The sequence below is a fragment of the Rattus rattus genome, chromosome 1 (genome assembly GCF_011064425.1).
Source record: "Rattus rattus isolate New Zealand chromosome 1, Rrattus_CSIRO_v1, whole genome shotgun sequence".
NCBI lineage: Eukaryota > Metazoa > Chordata > Mammalia > Rodentia > Muridae > Rattus > Rattus rattus.
In genome coordinates, this window is record NC_046154.1 from 63,166,231 (window position 1) to 63,183,455 (window position 17,225).

General features: G+C 39.9%; 1 protein-coding gene across 1 annotated transcript; it reads left to right on the plus strand.

Annotated features, from left to right (window-relative positions):
• Window positions 1–6,948: 6,948 nt before the first annotated feature.
• C1H6orf163 (chromosome 1 C6orf163 homolog) lies at window positions 6,949–17,225 on the plus strand. Its single transcript, XM_032902081.1, has 5 exons — window positions 6,949–7,392; window positions 10,319–10,413; window positions 12,310–12,417; window positions 14,178–14,380; window positions 16,720–17,225. The coding sequence occupies exons 1-5, from the start codon at window positions 7,245–7,247 to the stop codon at window positions 17,150–17,152; spliced, it is 987 nt and encodes a 328-aa protein (XP_032757972.1). The 5' UTR covers window positions 6,949–7,244; the 3' UTR covers window positions 17,153–17,225.

Consider the following 17,225-nt stretch of genomic DNA (forward strand, 5'->3'; position numbering starts at 1 on the left):
AAGATAGGAACAAATATAGTGACCCATTGCCAGACACTAGGCAGGGAGAGAAAGAAAGAGACAGAGAGACAGAGACAGACAGAGATATAGAAGATGAGACAGAGACCTTGGAATACACAGGTCTAAATGGGATGTCTCCATCAAATTCATCCCCTCGGAACTCAGGGAATCCCTGGAGAGAAGTATCAGCAAAAGGCAAAGGGGAGGAAGGGAACCAGGAAAACAATGAAGGCCCTCTAAATCGATTGAGCCAAGCTCATATGAGCTCACAGTTTATTGTAAAGCAGCAGCACAGGGCTGACATAGGACTGCACCAAATCCTCTGCATATAATAGCTTTCAGTTTAGTATTTATTTTTAAGGAATTTCTGATTTTTGTGTCTGCTCTTGAGGCTCTTTTCTTTCTATTGGGTTGCCTTGTCCAACTTCTTTGTGGTGGTTTTGTTTTATCATATATTTTATTTTGTTATGTTTTATTGTTAGCTCTTAGAAGCCTGTTATTTTCTATCAGAGACAGAAAGGGAGTGGATCCAGAGAGGGAGGCGAGGTGGGGCAGAACTGAGAGGAGTAGAGGAAGGGGAAACTAATCAGGACATAGTGTGTGAAGATAGAATCTACTTTCAGTAGGCATGAGTGGTATAGTGGTGCCGAAGAAGTCACTCAGTTGGTAAAGCACTTGCCACCCATGCAAGAGGACCTGAGTTTGAATCCCAGAATCCCTTTCAAGCTAGACACCCTTGAATAAATCTATAATTCTGGAGTTCTCACGGTGAGCTGGGAGGTGGAGCAGCAGAATCCCCAAAAACTCTTGAACCCCCTAGCCTGGCATACACCCAGAAACAACAGAGGAGACAAGGATTAACATCTTGTTTCTCTGCCTTCCACATATACACCACACACTTGTCCTCACACACATCACATGTCTTAAACTCGAAATAGTTTTACTTTTCTTTAGTTAATTACTGCCTAGATTGTTTTTATTAATAGTTATAATGATGTTATACACACAAGACCAAGTGTTTTCTTCTCTTAAACTAGTTTTATTTTTATTATCACAAAGTTTTTTTTTCCTTTATCAGGATGGCAATTAACTCTAGCTCCAAGCTTCTCTCAGGAATGACATCAGTGCAAAAGTTTCTGAGTTCATCACGAAGCATCATGTCCCTACTTTTGTTTGGTATAGAGCTTTAACCATCAAGTTATTACCATCTGTTTTCATGGATATTAGAGAAAATTCAGTCAAATCACATTTTAAATATCTGCTAGTAGTCATTCATTGTTCAACCAAGAGACTGCCTGCATAAGAAATTAGCTAGGAATCATTTAGCATAAAGAATTATTGACCAGGCTGGAGAGATTGCTCAGTGGTTAAGAGCACTGACTGCTCTTCCAGAGGTCCTGAGTTTAATTCCCAGCAACCACATGGTGGCTCACAACTATCTGTTAATGGGGAATTGATGCAATGCCCTCTTCTGGTGTGTTTGAAGACAGTGACTATGTACTCACATAAAATAAATAAATAAATCCTAAAATAAATAAATAAAAAATTATTGACCGACTCCCCTTCAGGCTGGCATCTTCTGCTGGGGCAGATCACCAGCTTCTCTGCTCCCCTGAAGACACCATAGCCTGAAGGCGTCCCTGAAGAACAGCTACACATAGGAAACAGCTTGACTGCTCTCCTGAAGATGCAACAGTCTGAAGGCCTCTCAGGAGATCTGCTGCAGCCAGGGCAACAGGTCACCTCTGGAGGCCCCACAGGAGGTCTGCTACAGCCAGGACCACAGGCCTACCAGTAGACCTGAAGCAACACCAGGACACAAGAGGCAGGTTCTTGACACACCCAGACCAGCAAACACTGGCATAACCATATGGTGAGAGGCAAGCACAAGACCATAAGCAACAAAAGCCAGTATACTTGGGCATCATTAGAACCCAGTTCTCCCAACACAGCAGCCCTGAATACACCAACACACCTAAAAATCAGGAAGCTGATTTGAAATCCTATCTCATGAAGATAATAGAGTCCTTTAAGGAGTATATAAATAACTCACTGAAAGAAATACAGGTAAACAGGTAGAAGCCCTTAAGAGGAAACAAATAAATTCCTTAAAGAAATATGGGAAAACACAAACAGGTGAAGGAATTGAATGAAGTGGTCTAAGATGTAAAAGTGGAAGTAGAATAAAGAAAACATAAATAGAGGGAACCCTGGAAATGGAAAAGAGGTCCATTTCCTGACCTAGGAAAGAGCTCAGAAATTACAAATGTAAGCATCACCAACAGAATACAAGAGATAGAAGAGAAAATCTCAGGTGTTAAAGAAACTTTAGAAGATATCGACACAACTGTCAAAGAAAATTCAAAACATAAAAAACTCCTAACCCAAAACATCCAGGAAATCCAGGACACCATAAAATGATCAAACCTAAGGATACTAGGTATAGAAGAGAGCAAAGAGATTCCCAACTTAAAGGGCCAGTAAATATCGTCAACAAAATTACAGAAGAAAACTCCCCTAACCTAGAGAAAGAGATGCCCATGAACATACAAGAAGCCTAGAGAACTACAAATAGACTGGACCAGAAAAGAAATTCCTCCTGTCACATAATAGTTAAAACACCAAATGTACAGAGCAAAGAAGGAATATTAAAATTTGCAAGGGAAAAGGGCCAAGTAATGTATAAAGGCAGAGCTATCAGAATTACATCAGACTTATCAACAGAGACACTAAAAGCCAGAAGAGCCTGGACAGAGGTCATGCAGACTCTAAGAGAACACAAATGTCAGGCCAGGCTACTATACCCTACAAAACTATAAATCATCATAGATGAGAAACCAAAATATTCCAGGACCAAACCAAATTCAAACAATATCTAGCTACAAACCCAGCCCTACAGAGGATTCTAGAAGGAAAACTCCAACACAAGGAGGGTACCTACACCAAAAAAAATATTAATTATCTCATAACAAAGCCGAAAGGAGAGAATCACATATATACATAATGCCACCTACAAAAACAAATGTAACAGGAACTAACAACCATCGGTCATTAATATCTCTCAATATTAATGGACTCAACTGACCTATAAAAAGACATAAGCTAACAGACTGGATGTGCAAACAATATCCAGCATTTTGCTGCATACAAGAAATACACTACCTCAGAGTAAAAGGAAAAAAGTCCTCCAGCAAACGATCCTGAAGAATCAAGCTGGAGTTGACATTCTGTTATCCAATAAAATAGACTTTCAACCAAAAATTATCAAACAAGATGAGAAAGGACACTTCATATTCATCAATGGAAAAATCCATCAAGAGAAAGTCTCAATTCCAAGCATCTATGCCCCAAATGCCAGGGCACCCACATTCATAAAAGAAACTACTAAAGCTCATATCACACATTGAACCCCACACAATAATAGTGTGAGACTTCAACACCCCACACTCACTAATGGATAGGGCATTAAAACAGAAACTACACAAAGACACAGTGAAAATAAAAGAGGTTATGAACCAAATGGATTTAACAGATATGTACAGAGCATTAGACCCTAAAATAAAAAAAAAATACACTTTCTTATCAGCACCTCATGGTACCTTCTCCAAAACTGACCATTATATAATCAGTCACAAAACAACATTCAATGGATACAAGAAGTTTGAAATAATCCCATGCATCCTATCAAATCCCATGGCTTAAGACTGGTCTTCAACAACGACAAAAACAATAGAAAACCCACATACCCATGGAAACCGAACAACTCTCTATTCAATAACTTGGTCAGGGAATAAATAAAGAAAGAAATTAAAGGAATTCAATGAAAGCGAGGACAGAGCATATCCAAAATTATGGGACACAAAGTAGTGCTAGAAGGAAAATTTGTAGCACTAAGTAAAGAAATTGGAGAGATCCTACATTAGAAACTTAGCAAACCTGAAAGCTCTAGAACAAAAAGAAGCAAACACACCCAAGAGGAATAGATGGCAGGAAACAGCCAAACTCAAGGCTGAAATCAACCAAATAGAAATGAAGAGAACTATACATAGAATCAACAAAACCAAGAGTTGGTTCTTTGAGAAAATCAACAAGCTAGATAAACTTCTAGTTAAACAAACTACAGGGCCCAGAAATGGTATTCAAATCAACAAAATCAGAAATAAAGGGAGAAATAATACAGAAACTGAGGAAATTAAAAAAAAACCATCAGATTCTACTACAAAAGCCTATACTCAACAAAATTGGAAAATCTAGATGAAATGGATGAATTTCTCGAAACATACTATATACCAAAGTTAAATCAAGAGCAGCTAAACTATCTAAACAGGCCGATATCCCCTAAGGAAATAGAAGTCATTAAAAACCTCCCCACCAGGTGGATTTAGTGCATAATTCTACCAGACCTTCAAAGACGACCTGATACCAGTATTCCTCAAACCATTCCATAAAATAGAAACAGAAGGTACACTACCTAATTCATTCTATGAAGCCACAATTACTCGGATACCTAAACCACACAAGGACCCAAGAAAAAAGAGAACTTCAGACCAATTTCACTTATGAATATCAATGTGAAAATATTCAATAAAATTCTTCCAAGCCGAATCCAAGAATACATCAAAGCCATCATTAAACATGATCAAGTAGGCTTCATCTCAGGGATGCAAGATTGGTTCAATGTATGAAAATCCATCAACGTAATTCACTATATAAACAAACTCAAAGAAAACAATCACATCATCATCTCCTTAGATGCTGAAAAAGCACTTGACAAAATACAACACCCCTTCATGTTAAAAGTATTGGAGGGATCAGGAATTCAAGGCCCATACCTAAACATAATAAAAGCAATTTACAGAAAACCAACAGCCAACATCAAATTAACTGGAGAGATACTTGAAACAATCCCACTAAAATCAGGGACAAGACAAGGATGCCCACTCTCCCCATATCTATTCAATATAATACTCAAAGTTCTAGCTAGAGCAATAAGACAACCAAAGGGGATCAAGGGGATATAAATTGGCAAAGAAATTAAGGTATCACTTTTTGCAGATGATATGATAGTATACATATGAGACCCCAAAAACTCTGCCAGAGAATTTTTACAGCTGATAAACAACTTCAGCAAAATGGCTAGATATAAAATTAACTCGAATAAATCAGTAGCCTTCCTTTATACAAATGATGGATGGGCTGAGAAAGAAATTAGGGAAACAATACCCTTCACAGTAGTCACAAATAATATATAAAGTATCTTGGGGTAACTTTAACCAAACAAGTGAAAGAACAGAACTTCCAGACTCTCAAGAAAGAAATGAAGGTTCAGGTCCTTAATAAAACCAAACCTACTGGAAACACTGTGTGACACAGTCAAGCAAATGAAAACAATTTCAATAGCTTCATCTAATCAGCAGAACAGATGTTTGTAGCAGGCTGAATTGCTAAAGCTAATTTCTCTCTAAAATGATAGGAACAAATTACTTTTGTTCAAAACACATATGTCTGAGTTAGGGTTTTACTGCTGTGAACAGACACCATGAGCAAGGCAACCCTTATAAGGGCAACATTTCATTGGGGCTGACTTACAGGTTCAGAGGTTATGTGCATTATCAAGGTGGGAACATGGCAGCATCAAGGCAGGCATGGTTCAGGAGGAGCTAGGAGTTCTACATCTTATCTAAGTGCCTCTAGGAGAAGACTGGCTTCCAAGGTAGTTACGATGAGGGCCTTAAAACCTGTGCTCACAGTGACACACTTCCTCCAACAAGGCCATGCCTACTCCAACAAGGCCACACCTCCTAATGGTTGCCACGCCTTGGGCCAAGGAGATACAAGCCATCATACCAGCCATGATAAGCTGGTGTGGTAGCATGTGCCTGTAATTATAAGGTAAGAGAAGGTATAAAGGTATAAGGGTGGCCTACAAATCAATTTCCAGGCAAGCCACAGTGATGTAGGTAAGCCCTGTCACAAGCAAACAAAACCCTCAAAAGTGTCCCGTCTCTGCCTCTGCTTGCAGCTTAAGATGCGATTTCTCCAGCTGCTCTACCACCATGCTTCTATTCCATCACCACAGACTCTTAACTCTCTGAAACCATAAGCCAACGGAACGCCTCCTATCATTCTTCATGGCATTTTATTCCAGCAATAGAAACGTGACCAAGCTGTCCAGCCCAATCTGAAAATCAGGCTTGGTAATTGTGAATACTGACTTGACAGTAAAATTTCCAGTAGAATTCCACTACATTTCCCAGTTCTACTCTCCTGCCACCAAAGCACATTCACAGTTACCTGAAAATGATTCAGAGACTGCGTCCACTGTTCATTAATTAAAAAAGCACACTTAAGACATGGCCAACTGAATGTTCCCTCCCACAGTCAGATCCTGACAGTTGACGCCTGTGAGTAAGTATACAGTAGAAAGGACCTTGCGTCTCTGATCACATGTAGGATTTGTGATGACAGGGTCAGCCTGGTTCATGTGGAGATGTACAACACTGGTTCTCAACTTTCCTAATGCTACGACCCTTTCATACAGTTCCTCACGTTGTAGTGATCCCCTACCATAAAATTACTTTCATGACTACTTCAAAACTGTAATTTTGTTCCTGTTTTGAATTGTAATGTAAATAGTTAGAGATTTGCCAATACAGATTTTGTAGGGGGTCACAGCCAACAGGTCGAGAACTGCTGCTGGTCTACAAGGAACCAGCCCCCCTAGTATCTTGGTTTTAACCCTAAAATCATTTTGCATTCTGGCTTCCCAAAATTACATAGGATAAATTGTGTTGTAGGTGAGTCGTGAAGACTGTGTTCACTTACAGCAGCAAGAGGCAACTCAAGGGAACGAACAGCAGCTATATCTGCTCTCACTTGGCATTATTTCAGGTTGCTTTTATGAGCAAAGCTTGTCTTACCTAGCAATTTGTCTTACCTAGCAACAGTTGTTAAGTAAGTTGACAACTTAATGCTGGACACTGGGAGGGAGAAACTACTCATCTCTGTCCAACCCAGAGCTCAACCTTGAGAGGCAGAGGCTGGTAGAACCATTCTTTAGACAAACAGCCACTGCCAAGTCATGATGAATTGTTTAGTTCTTGCCAGGCTCTAGTAGAATCTTGAAGCCCTGCCCACCCCCCCTCCAGCTATAGACGTCTAGCTTCTCTTGAAACCACCATTATTTTTTTCTGATCCTGATATTATTTTAACTATAAGTAGTAAAAGATATCAGAGATTTAACTATGATCAGAAATCCAGATTTTACTAATTTTGTTTGCTGTGCTGTTTGCAATAAAATAATTCCGCCAGCCCCTTTCGGGGAGACCTTCAAACGGATCCATGAGTACAAGCCATTTAAGACACGCTTCTACACTCACAAAGATATCCTGGGTAAGTGATTTTACCTTTTGGTGGGGGGGGTGGTGGTGGTGGGGGAGGTGGAGTGGGGGTGGTGGTGGTGGTGGTGGTGAGCCTCTAGCTCACAGAAATCCACCTGCCTCTGTCTCTGAAGGGCTGGTGTTAAAGGTCTGTTGTGTGCCCCCTTGCTCAGCAATAATTTTATTCCTTTTTTTTTTTTTTTTTGTTCTAAGGTAGAATAGTAGCACTGGGTGTCATTTGTCTCAGGTTTTCTCTATTTGAGGTTGCCGGTCTCTGTAGGAATTCCATCATGAAGTGGTAGCAAGTTGGAATCTGGCTACTCTACTTAACAGTTTATGAATGGGATAGCGTTTTCAGCCTCTCACTGTTTCCTGTTGTAAATAAGAACATTAATGTGTATCTTTTAAATTGTTTTGAAGTGTTAATGAAATATTGTAGCTATTTAACTCCTGGAACATCATAGTAAATGTGTGTTCTTTTCAACTTTGACTATACTTGGGGACCTTTCCATACATATAAGACAGAAAATATCTAAATACCCCAATTAATGAGTGGAAGAAACTTAGCCGTTATTTTGTAACTAGTGACAAAAGCAGATGCATACAAATAAAATAGGAATATTTACAACACACAGATATAGTATATAAGCAAATGAGTTAAAAATCATATTTCTATTTCTCATTTACACCCAGAAAAGCTTCAATCTAATCCTAGATTTTATGTATATTTTTAAAGCACTCATACAGACAGAAAATGTATGTAGACGTCCATTTTTTACATCTGTTTGCCTGTATTTATTATTAAATTGTTATAAGTCAAATGAGTGAGAATTCTGCCTTCTTTATAAATAAAATCACACTGAAGTATCTGTACAAGAGAATTTCACAGGACAATGATTCTCTAGTCGCTGTTACAACCTCCAGGATCAGGCTCTACCAATGTACATTTTTTTTCTTACATCTTTAAAACACTCTTAGTATTGGAATAGTTTGATTCATGGGTTTCAAAAAGGGATCAGAGAGTTCCCACAGATCCCAACTTTTCAAACCAATTTCTTATAATCTTGGTACATTGTCAAAACTGGGGAGTTTGCACAATAAGAACTGTGCTCTTAAGTCTGACACATAACTTACAAATCTCCCCACAGAAGGGAAGTTAAGGCTTCCTGCAGTTAAGGCTGAGAACAAGAGACAATGATGATATGTAAACATTAGAAAGGATTTGCATTACATTCTGAATGTACACAGCGGATGTACACAGGTGGGGATTTTATAATATAATCTGCATCCATCTCTATAACAGCGCTTGCTGCCGCACGTTTTAAGACTCACTCGTGTGGTGGGGGCACTGGAGAGAGGACAGCAGTTAAGAGCCCTTGCTGCTCTTGCAGAGGGCCCACCTTCAGTTTCCAGCACCCACATCAACTGTAACTACAGCTCCAGGGATCTCCTGCCCCGACGGTGCCTGAACATACTTAGACACACCTCCACACGAGTTAAAACAACAAAAATAAATCCTTTAAAAAAAACAATACATTTAAAAATATGAATTAGTGATCCAGTGGTAGCGTTTAATTCCACAGAATATATCTTTCAGCTGTAGGTGGTGGAAGCAACTTAGAGCAAGACGCATAAATTTGTGATGGAATTTCTTGATCCTTTTAACAAGGATGCAAGGTGTAATCGGTCATCAAGACTTCGGTCTGCCATGAGCACACTCAGTGCATTGGCTGGGCTGGTACTGCAGTCAGGCCCACTCCAGCATCTAGAAAAGGATACGAATACAAATGATCCAAACATCTCTTAGCCCCAGTTTAGAAATCCCAGAGGGAAAGAAGCTATTTTCTCCTTATGTCTTCCGTGCAAAAAATTAGAGAAGAGTGTAGCTTGAATATGTGTCAGATTACAAACTAGTTTATAGAAGGAAGGAGGGAGGGAGGGAGGAAGGAAGGAAGGAAGAAAAGAAGATGAGGCTATTAGCAATCTTCATAGAAGGAAGGAAGGAAGGAAGGAAGGAAGGAAGGAAAGAAGGAAGGAAAATGATGGTATTAGCAGTCTTACCATGACAGTCAAGTGAGGGAGTTGTTAAGAGAAGAAAGGCCTGCTACCAGGCCTTGAGAAACACAGGATATGTTGAGAAACACACATGTCTACAGCATCTTACTGTAAGAATTTTCATAGCAATTTTAAGGCCATCTCAGGGGAGAACGTGTGCCAACCCTGAGACCAGACCAAAGAGCTCAGATCTTAGCTCTAGGTCCAGAATTGTCCCCGCCTATCTGACTTTGGGTGTCTCTCTGCCTCCCCTAGAGTCACACTTTGAGGGAAGATGGTAATTTGGAACATTATAATGAAGAGGTCAGATTAGATCACTGACAGAGTAATAATAAACTAGAAACTTGGTGCACTCCACCACTGACAGAGTCAGAAAGACCGGCACATTAGTGAAAGGCATATACATGATGTATTAAAGAAAGCACCTTGACAGAGCAAGGAGACAGGAGGTGAGTGAGGCTCTAAAGCCTTGTGAATCTGTGTTCTGCTTCGAGTGTGTCACAAATTGCAGGGCATTTACCTTTCATCGCCTGCTGTTTGCACTGGGTGTGATGAAAGATGACGAACTCCATTCAGGCCTATGTGGTGGGTTCCATCTTGATCAGCTAGTGAAAGGCTTCTCCTTCCAATGAGTATCTTTAAAGAAGAGATCGTGGCAGGGTGGTGGCAGCGGTGGCAGCGGCGGCGGCGGTGGTACAGCTGAGAGGAAAGTTGCGTGCTTAGCATGATGTGTCCAATTCTTAGTGCCAAAAATACTGTAAACGATTGACATCACCTAAAAAGACGTGACTTGTAGACAGCTCGCACAAATAATTTGACTAGTGATAGAAAGGCAAGCCAGAGAGCAGTCTACAGCCTGTAATCATTTCTCTCCAAATGCACAGAAATTGGGGACAGTATTCTGAACCAAGAAGAGCAGTTTCAAGAGGCTGCGCTCAAGGAAACCATTAAAAAAGCGGAAGCCAAAGTGTGGGAAGAGGTAACAGAACTCTGAGATGACCCCGAGTCATGTTTCCTCCTGCTGAATTTATCTAAATCTGTAAATTCAGAATAGCAGGGAAGAGATAGACCACAGCGTCCTGACAAACCGGACTCTTGGGCATATTTTTGCCCTCTGGATTCTTGGCTTCTTTATCGGTGAAGAGGGATAGTATTAACTCCCTTCTCAAAGCATTGGTGAGAGGGTTCGATCAAAGAATGCACTTGACACGAGGTGAAACTTAGTAAGAAGCAGGTCCAGTCAAGAACCTTCTTCCTTCTAAGTTTTTCTCTGCATGGATGACTCTGGACACTTTATTCTCATTTGTCTGAAACTTAAAAGGGGGGAATCTTTGTTGTAAATTGTTTATTATGGGCTTTTATTTTCATTAGGGACTATCAATATGTACACCATGTAATAAATACTTCTGAACTAAATGCCCGTTTCCCCCAAATGCCTTATTGTCACCAACTCTCCTTACTTACTGTCTTTAAAGTCCTTGGGGCTTCTAGTCACTGTGGTGCATTCCTACGGTCCCAGCTATGGAGGCTGAGGCAAGAGGAGGCTGAGGCAGAGGGAGGCTGGGGCAGGGGGAGGCCCAGGCAGCAGGAGGGTGGGGTAGGGGGAGGCCAAGGTAGCAGGAGGCTGGAGCAGGGGGAGGCCAGAGCAGGACAAAACTGGCAAGACCAAGGCTAACCTGCACAATCTAAGAAGGGACCCATGTGAAAGAAACAAGCAAATAAAACAAAACCCCACGTATCCTGGATACATGGCTGCAGAGAGCCGGGGGCTGTTTGAAGATTGGAGACGTAACTACTGCTTTACTCATAGTAGCAACCAGAGTGAAGCCTCAAACCCGTAGCCATCGGTTTTTTCAATCACAGACGGATTGGAATAAATGACCATCTAAAGAGAATTGAAGCTCTTTTGGACGAGATAAGGCATGATTCCTAAGAATCCAGTAGTAATAAAAATCCAATGGTAAGAGCCATCAGTTACTTAAATAGCCCAGTATACTATTTGAATATAAGCTGACTGTGGGCCTGAGTATTTCTCTAAATAATCTAAGTTCTTTACTGACTGCCTGATGAAGAGACCTCAGGGGATTCATGCTCCCTGCATAGCCTTTCAGTTTTATGTGTCTGTTTTTTTCTCTGTTTTCTAGATTAACATACTCAGCTGCATATATATACATATACACACACACATATACACATACACACATATACACATACATCATATACATAGACACACACATCATACACATACACACCATACACATACATCATATACATAGACATAGACATACACATAATACACATACATCATATAATACACATATACATACACACATACATATATACATACATCATGTACACATATATATCATATACACATACACTACACATATATATCATATACACATACACAAACACATATGCAAATACATCATATATACATACACATACACATATACATCATATATATACATATACATCATATACATACATCATATACACATGCATCATATACATATACACATATGCATATACATAAACACAGATATACACATATACATCATACATTATACATTATGCATTATACATTAACACTATGTACTATACATTATACATTATATGTTGTACATTATACATTATAGTTTCCCTGTTTTTAATAATTCCTAAAGCAGCAAAGGTAGCCCAGGGCTCAGGGTGTTATGTGCATCTGGCTAAAGCAGCTACTGTGGGAAGTAGGGGGTAGAAACAGTGCAGTTAGGGTGGGTGCTAGCTTCCTTAAGCATGAATACTTCACTTACCAACTTCTTCAACACTGACCAGCTTCTTCTCTATGCTTAACCAGAAATATTAATAGATACATGAACCTTTTATTTCTAAGGCTGAAACGCTCCAAAAACAAGCAGTGGATCAAGCACTTGAAGATGCAGATGCCAGACACAAATTTGAAATTCGGGTTCTGGAAGAACAACATCAAAAAGACTTAAAGGTTCTCTCTATAAGGATTTGTGCATTATCTTTTTTTTTTGAGCATTTAAGTTAGTAAATAGAAAATGCTTCTATTAGTTGACATGGGAAGAATGGGCAAAGCAGTCATTAGTAAAGTCCAGCGAGTGTTTCATAAACGTTGGGAGGGAACCTTGGATATAACCTCTGTAATAGCACTTTCATGGCACGCAGCATTGTCAGAATTAAATAACTGAGTATCTGATCAGCTGTTTCACTGACATGACCACATGATATGATCTGGTTCACTGACATGAGCACAGCCTCCATAGGGGCAGTCTGGCCTGCGTCTATGCTAGCCCTGTCCAGTACTGTGCTTTGATAAGGCAGAGATTCAAAACATTGAATCAATAGATCAACCTGTCTCTTCCTTCTGGGCTTTTGGTTCCATACTTTTTCCTAAATTTCCCTTTTTTGAGCCAAATTTGAAGCAAGCTTTAATTAAACATTGGCCAGGATGATGGACTCTGGTTAGGTCAATTCCTGGGTTCTTAGGAAACGCTGAGGAGTCTCATTTTACAGAGGCTTCATGTCCACAACAATGTGCTACATAATGACACTTCAACATACACATGTGTACACTGTATCTGTAAGTATACATCCTATGTGGAGAATGTTACCTCCGAACCCTCTCTTCTCTTTCTCACCCCTCCTAATAGTTTTGTTTCTCTGGATAGTTTTCTTTTACTTTCATATCATATATACATACATGTTTTTACGTACTGCACATGACAGGAAGTATGATATTCCTTTCTGAGACCAGATTAATTCATAATCACCTCTAGTTGCATCAATTTCCCTGAAATCAACAACAACAAAATCCATTGGGTATTCATACATTTCCCTTATCCTTTCCTCTGTGGTTAGATACCGAGACTGGCTAAGAGGAACTTTGTAACTTGCAAACTCATCAACATTGCAAGCAGAGAGATTCACTAAATTCAATATCTCTGTCATAAAACCTGTTGGAAAAACCAGAGTACAGAACTATCATCATATTTGTACAGAACTGTCTCCAAGGGATAGACAGGAGGACTAGATACATGGGCAGAGGCTACAGGAAAATGGCAGACATCCCAATAACGTGGTGGACAATCAGTTTAGAAAACTACAGGCCTGTTTTTTCAACAAGGAGCACATAGCATATACAAATTTTGTGCCAAATAAGGTTAAATGAACTGTCCTTGTCCTAGGACCAACAGGGAAAGGGAGTTATGCACACCACACACACACACACACACACACACACACACACACACACACACACACACACACACACACAGAGACGGAGAGAGAGACAGAGAGACAGAGAGACAGAGAGAGAGACAGAGAGAGAGACAGAGAGAGAGAAGAGATATTTTGAATATTTTAGTTAACTGAAACAATTCCATGTGATTGATTCACAACTACTTTTAAATCACCTGTTTAATAGATGTTCATTATGTCAAGTAAGTGATGGTTCTCTCCTCTTAGTCTTCATTTTAAGACATTGAACATGTTGGACTGGAGAGATGGCTCAGTGGTTAAGAGCACTGACTGTCCTTCCAGAGGTCCTGAGTTCAATTCCCAGTCAATCACATGGTGGCTCACAACCATCTGTAATGGAATCTGATGCCCTCTTGTGGTGTGTCTGAAGACAGCTAGAGTGTACTCACATACATGAAATAAACAAATAAATCTTTTTTTTAAAAAGACATCAAACCTGTAATATCTAGATCCACTTTTCCATTCCCTTTCTTTAAGGCTCTAGAAGCTAAAACCAAGGTGGAGATGATTCAACAGATGGATGATGAGCTGAAGAGAGAGCACACAGCTGCAGAACAGCGCATGGTCCATCGGATCCAGAGGATCATGATGGAGTGTCACCGGGAGAAGATGGAGGCTGTGCAGAAAGCCAGGGAAGAGGAGAGAGAGATTGCGCAGAAAGTTATCGAGGACCAGAGAAGGTACTCCAGAGAGCGCATCTGCAGATTAGCATCTGACTTGGCTGAAATCCACCTAGAGAAAGAAACAAGGCCAAGGCATTTAACTGAGCACTGCCCACCATTTCCTGGTTTTATTGTGCGATATATCAAACACTGATATCCACAGACATAGGAGAGAGGAAGTGGGGGTGGGGGGAGAAGGGGGAGAGAGGGCGATTTAAGAAAAATGGTAGCCGGGGCTGGGGGATTTAGCTCAGTGGTAGAGCGCTTACCTAGGAAGCGCAAGGCCCTGGGTTCGGTCCCAAGCTCCAGAAAAAAAAAAAAAAAAAAAAAGAAAAAGAAAAAATGGTAGCCTAAGTGCTTAAGTATCTAGCACAGCCTAAGGGGTTGAAAGTTTCCAACAGGCCTGGAAAGTCCCTTCTTTCATTCTCAGTCATGCTCCATCCCTTCTCTGCAAACAGCGATCGTCTCAGGATTATTTTCCTCGTGAAGTAGCTCCAGTATTAAAAGGCTGAGAAGAATCAATAAACACCTTTCTATAAACACTTAAGGGTCATTGTTTCCAGGCTAGCTCACACACTGTTGTGGGTGTTTCCTTTGCAAACTAATAGATGACTATGTTAAAATACTGACTTTATGGAAATGTGAGGGAAACACACAAGTCTCTACTTACTGCTTCTTGCACATTGTTTGTTTCCCAAACACAGTTCCTATAACAAGGACTATATCCTTGATAATATGTTAACATTATATTGTTATATATATTGATATATATGTTAATATTATATTAATATATTTATATATATATATATATATCCAGAAATAAACTCATTCCTTGTCAAGAGGATGACGTTATTTCTTTTTTTCCCCTCTTTCCCTAGTGAGTGTCTTATATGAGTTTTAATATGTAGAGTGTCACAATATGATAAAATGACGTGAAAAACAGCTGCGTTTGAAGCCATACATAAAAGAGTTTTGCAAATGAACGTAAACCTATGCCAGTCTTTTCACCAAATATATTATATTTGGAGAGAATATTTTAATATTTTTTCATGAAAGTATTTGTGTTAAAGTATAACCAATTTATTGTTGTTTCACATTGATTGATAAATGTATTCTTGATTGTCTGTCTTTTAGCCCCTAATTCTGTTAATGTCAATAGAAAAGGCTTAAATAAATTATTTTTTTGATTTCTCAGTAATTTTGAGTATAAAAGGATTTTGGTTCTGTAATCAGAAAGTTAGAGATAATTTATAATTAAATATAGCTCATGTTAGGTCGAGATGAAATGTAAAGCCAGACTATGAGTATAAAGTTTGCTTCCTTTAATCCTATAGATGAGGAACTAGGGTTTGGTGGCTCTGGCCTATAATCCCAGCTCCCAGCACTTAGGTGGATCAAGACTTGGAGGTTAGGACCAGGGAGTTTGCTGTGAGATTTTGTTTCTGATAACGTCAGAAACTACACCCATAAAACCTTGCCAACATGACTGCCTAACATGAGTCAAACAAGAGCAACAATAGGCAATCAAAGTGGACAGGAGAAAACCCACGAAGCGTCGCATCTACTCTCAGGACTGCAGGCAACCGAGGAATGCTGAGAGCAGGAGAAAGAGCCCTCCCCAGGGAGGAGAACAGCAAGTGGTTACCCAATACCAAGCAATCAGCTGAAACACACAAGAAGTAACATTTTACATATCGGACAGGTTCTATTTAGGAATACACACACACACACACACACACACACACACACACACTCATGCATGCACGCACGCACATATATATATATATTCACATATGCATGTATATATATGCATGTAACAATGAAAAGGCCATAATTTGAAAGAGAGCAAGGAGTGGTGTGTGGGGGATTCAAAGGGGCCAAAAGAAGAGGGAGAGATAGTGTAATTATATTATAATGTCAAAAATAAAAAAGAGTCAGACGTCAGTCTGAGCTACGTAACTGGTCCAAGTCTACTCAAAGCAACAGAAACCAAACATTAATGATACTGTCTCAAAGAAATAAAAATCGGCAGAATTGGTATGAGGACCTTCTTTACGGGTTTAGGAATCTAACCTTGTCTCTTCAATTTTTTTTTAAGTACAATGACCAGAGTGAACTCAGATTCTCCATGCTGCCATTAAACAATACACTAGCTGTTTTGCCCCAGCCCACAGCAGAGAAGCTGATGGGCAGTCTCTGAGAACTATTTCTAAATTGATTGTTGATAGCTGATATGGTCCGAAAGCTCACGCATACCAGGTCTCTCAGGTTAACGACGCCTCTGGGATCCATGGTAAATTTGTTGTGTTTTTAGTGGCTAGTTGATCTAATTGGTAAACTTGTGTGATCTTTTGTAGCATGGTCCTGGATGAACTTGTGACTAGAGGTATAACAGCTATTAAAGACCAGAAGGCCAGCTTGGGTCAGTTGATCAAAGCAAAGGAGCATGAAATGAATGTCTACTACGGCATTGCTCAAAGGCAGAAGCAAGAAGAAGCGCAAGAAGTGCTTCAAGAGAAAGAAAAAACACACCAGGCCACCCTTGACAATGTGATGGGCAAACTGGTCAATACCCAGGGGGAGCTGCTGTCGGTGGCAAAGAAACTGGGAATCATGACAAACTGGAAAGATTTTCTGGAGGAGGAATTACAGGAAACCAGGGCCGCATTTCAGAAGTATATCAATTACACCTTTCCCAAGCTCACCCCGGGACATGCCGACTTCATTCTGCCAGAAAGAAAGAAAACGCCTCCCAGGCTTGCTAAGGAAACTGATAAGAGTACTGATTAGAGGTCATTGGCCAAAAGGCCACTAGAAAAGACATCATTCCGAAACTAAATAAAGTACTCAAAACCGACTGTCA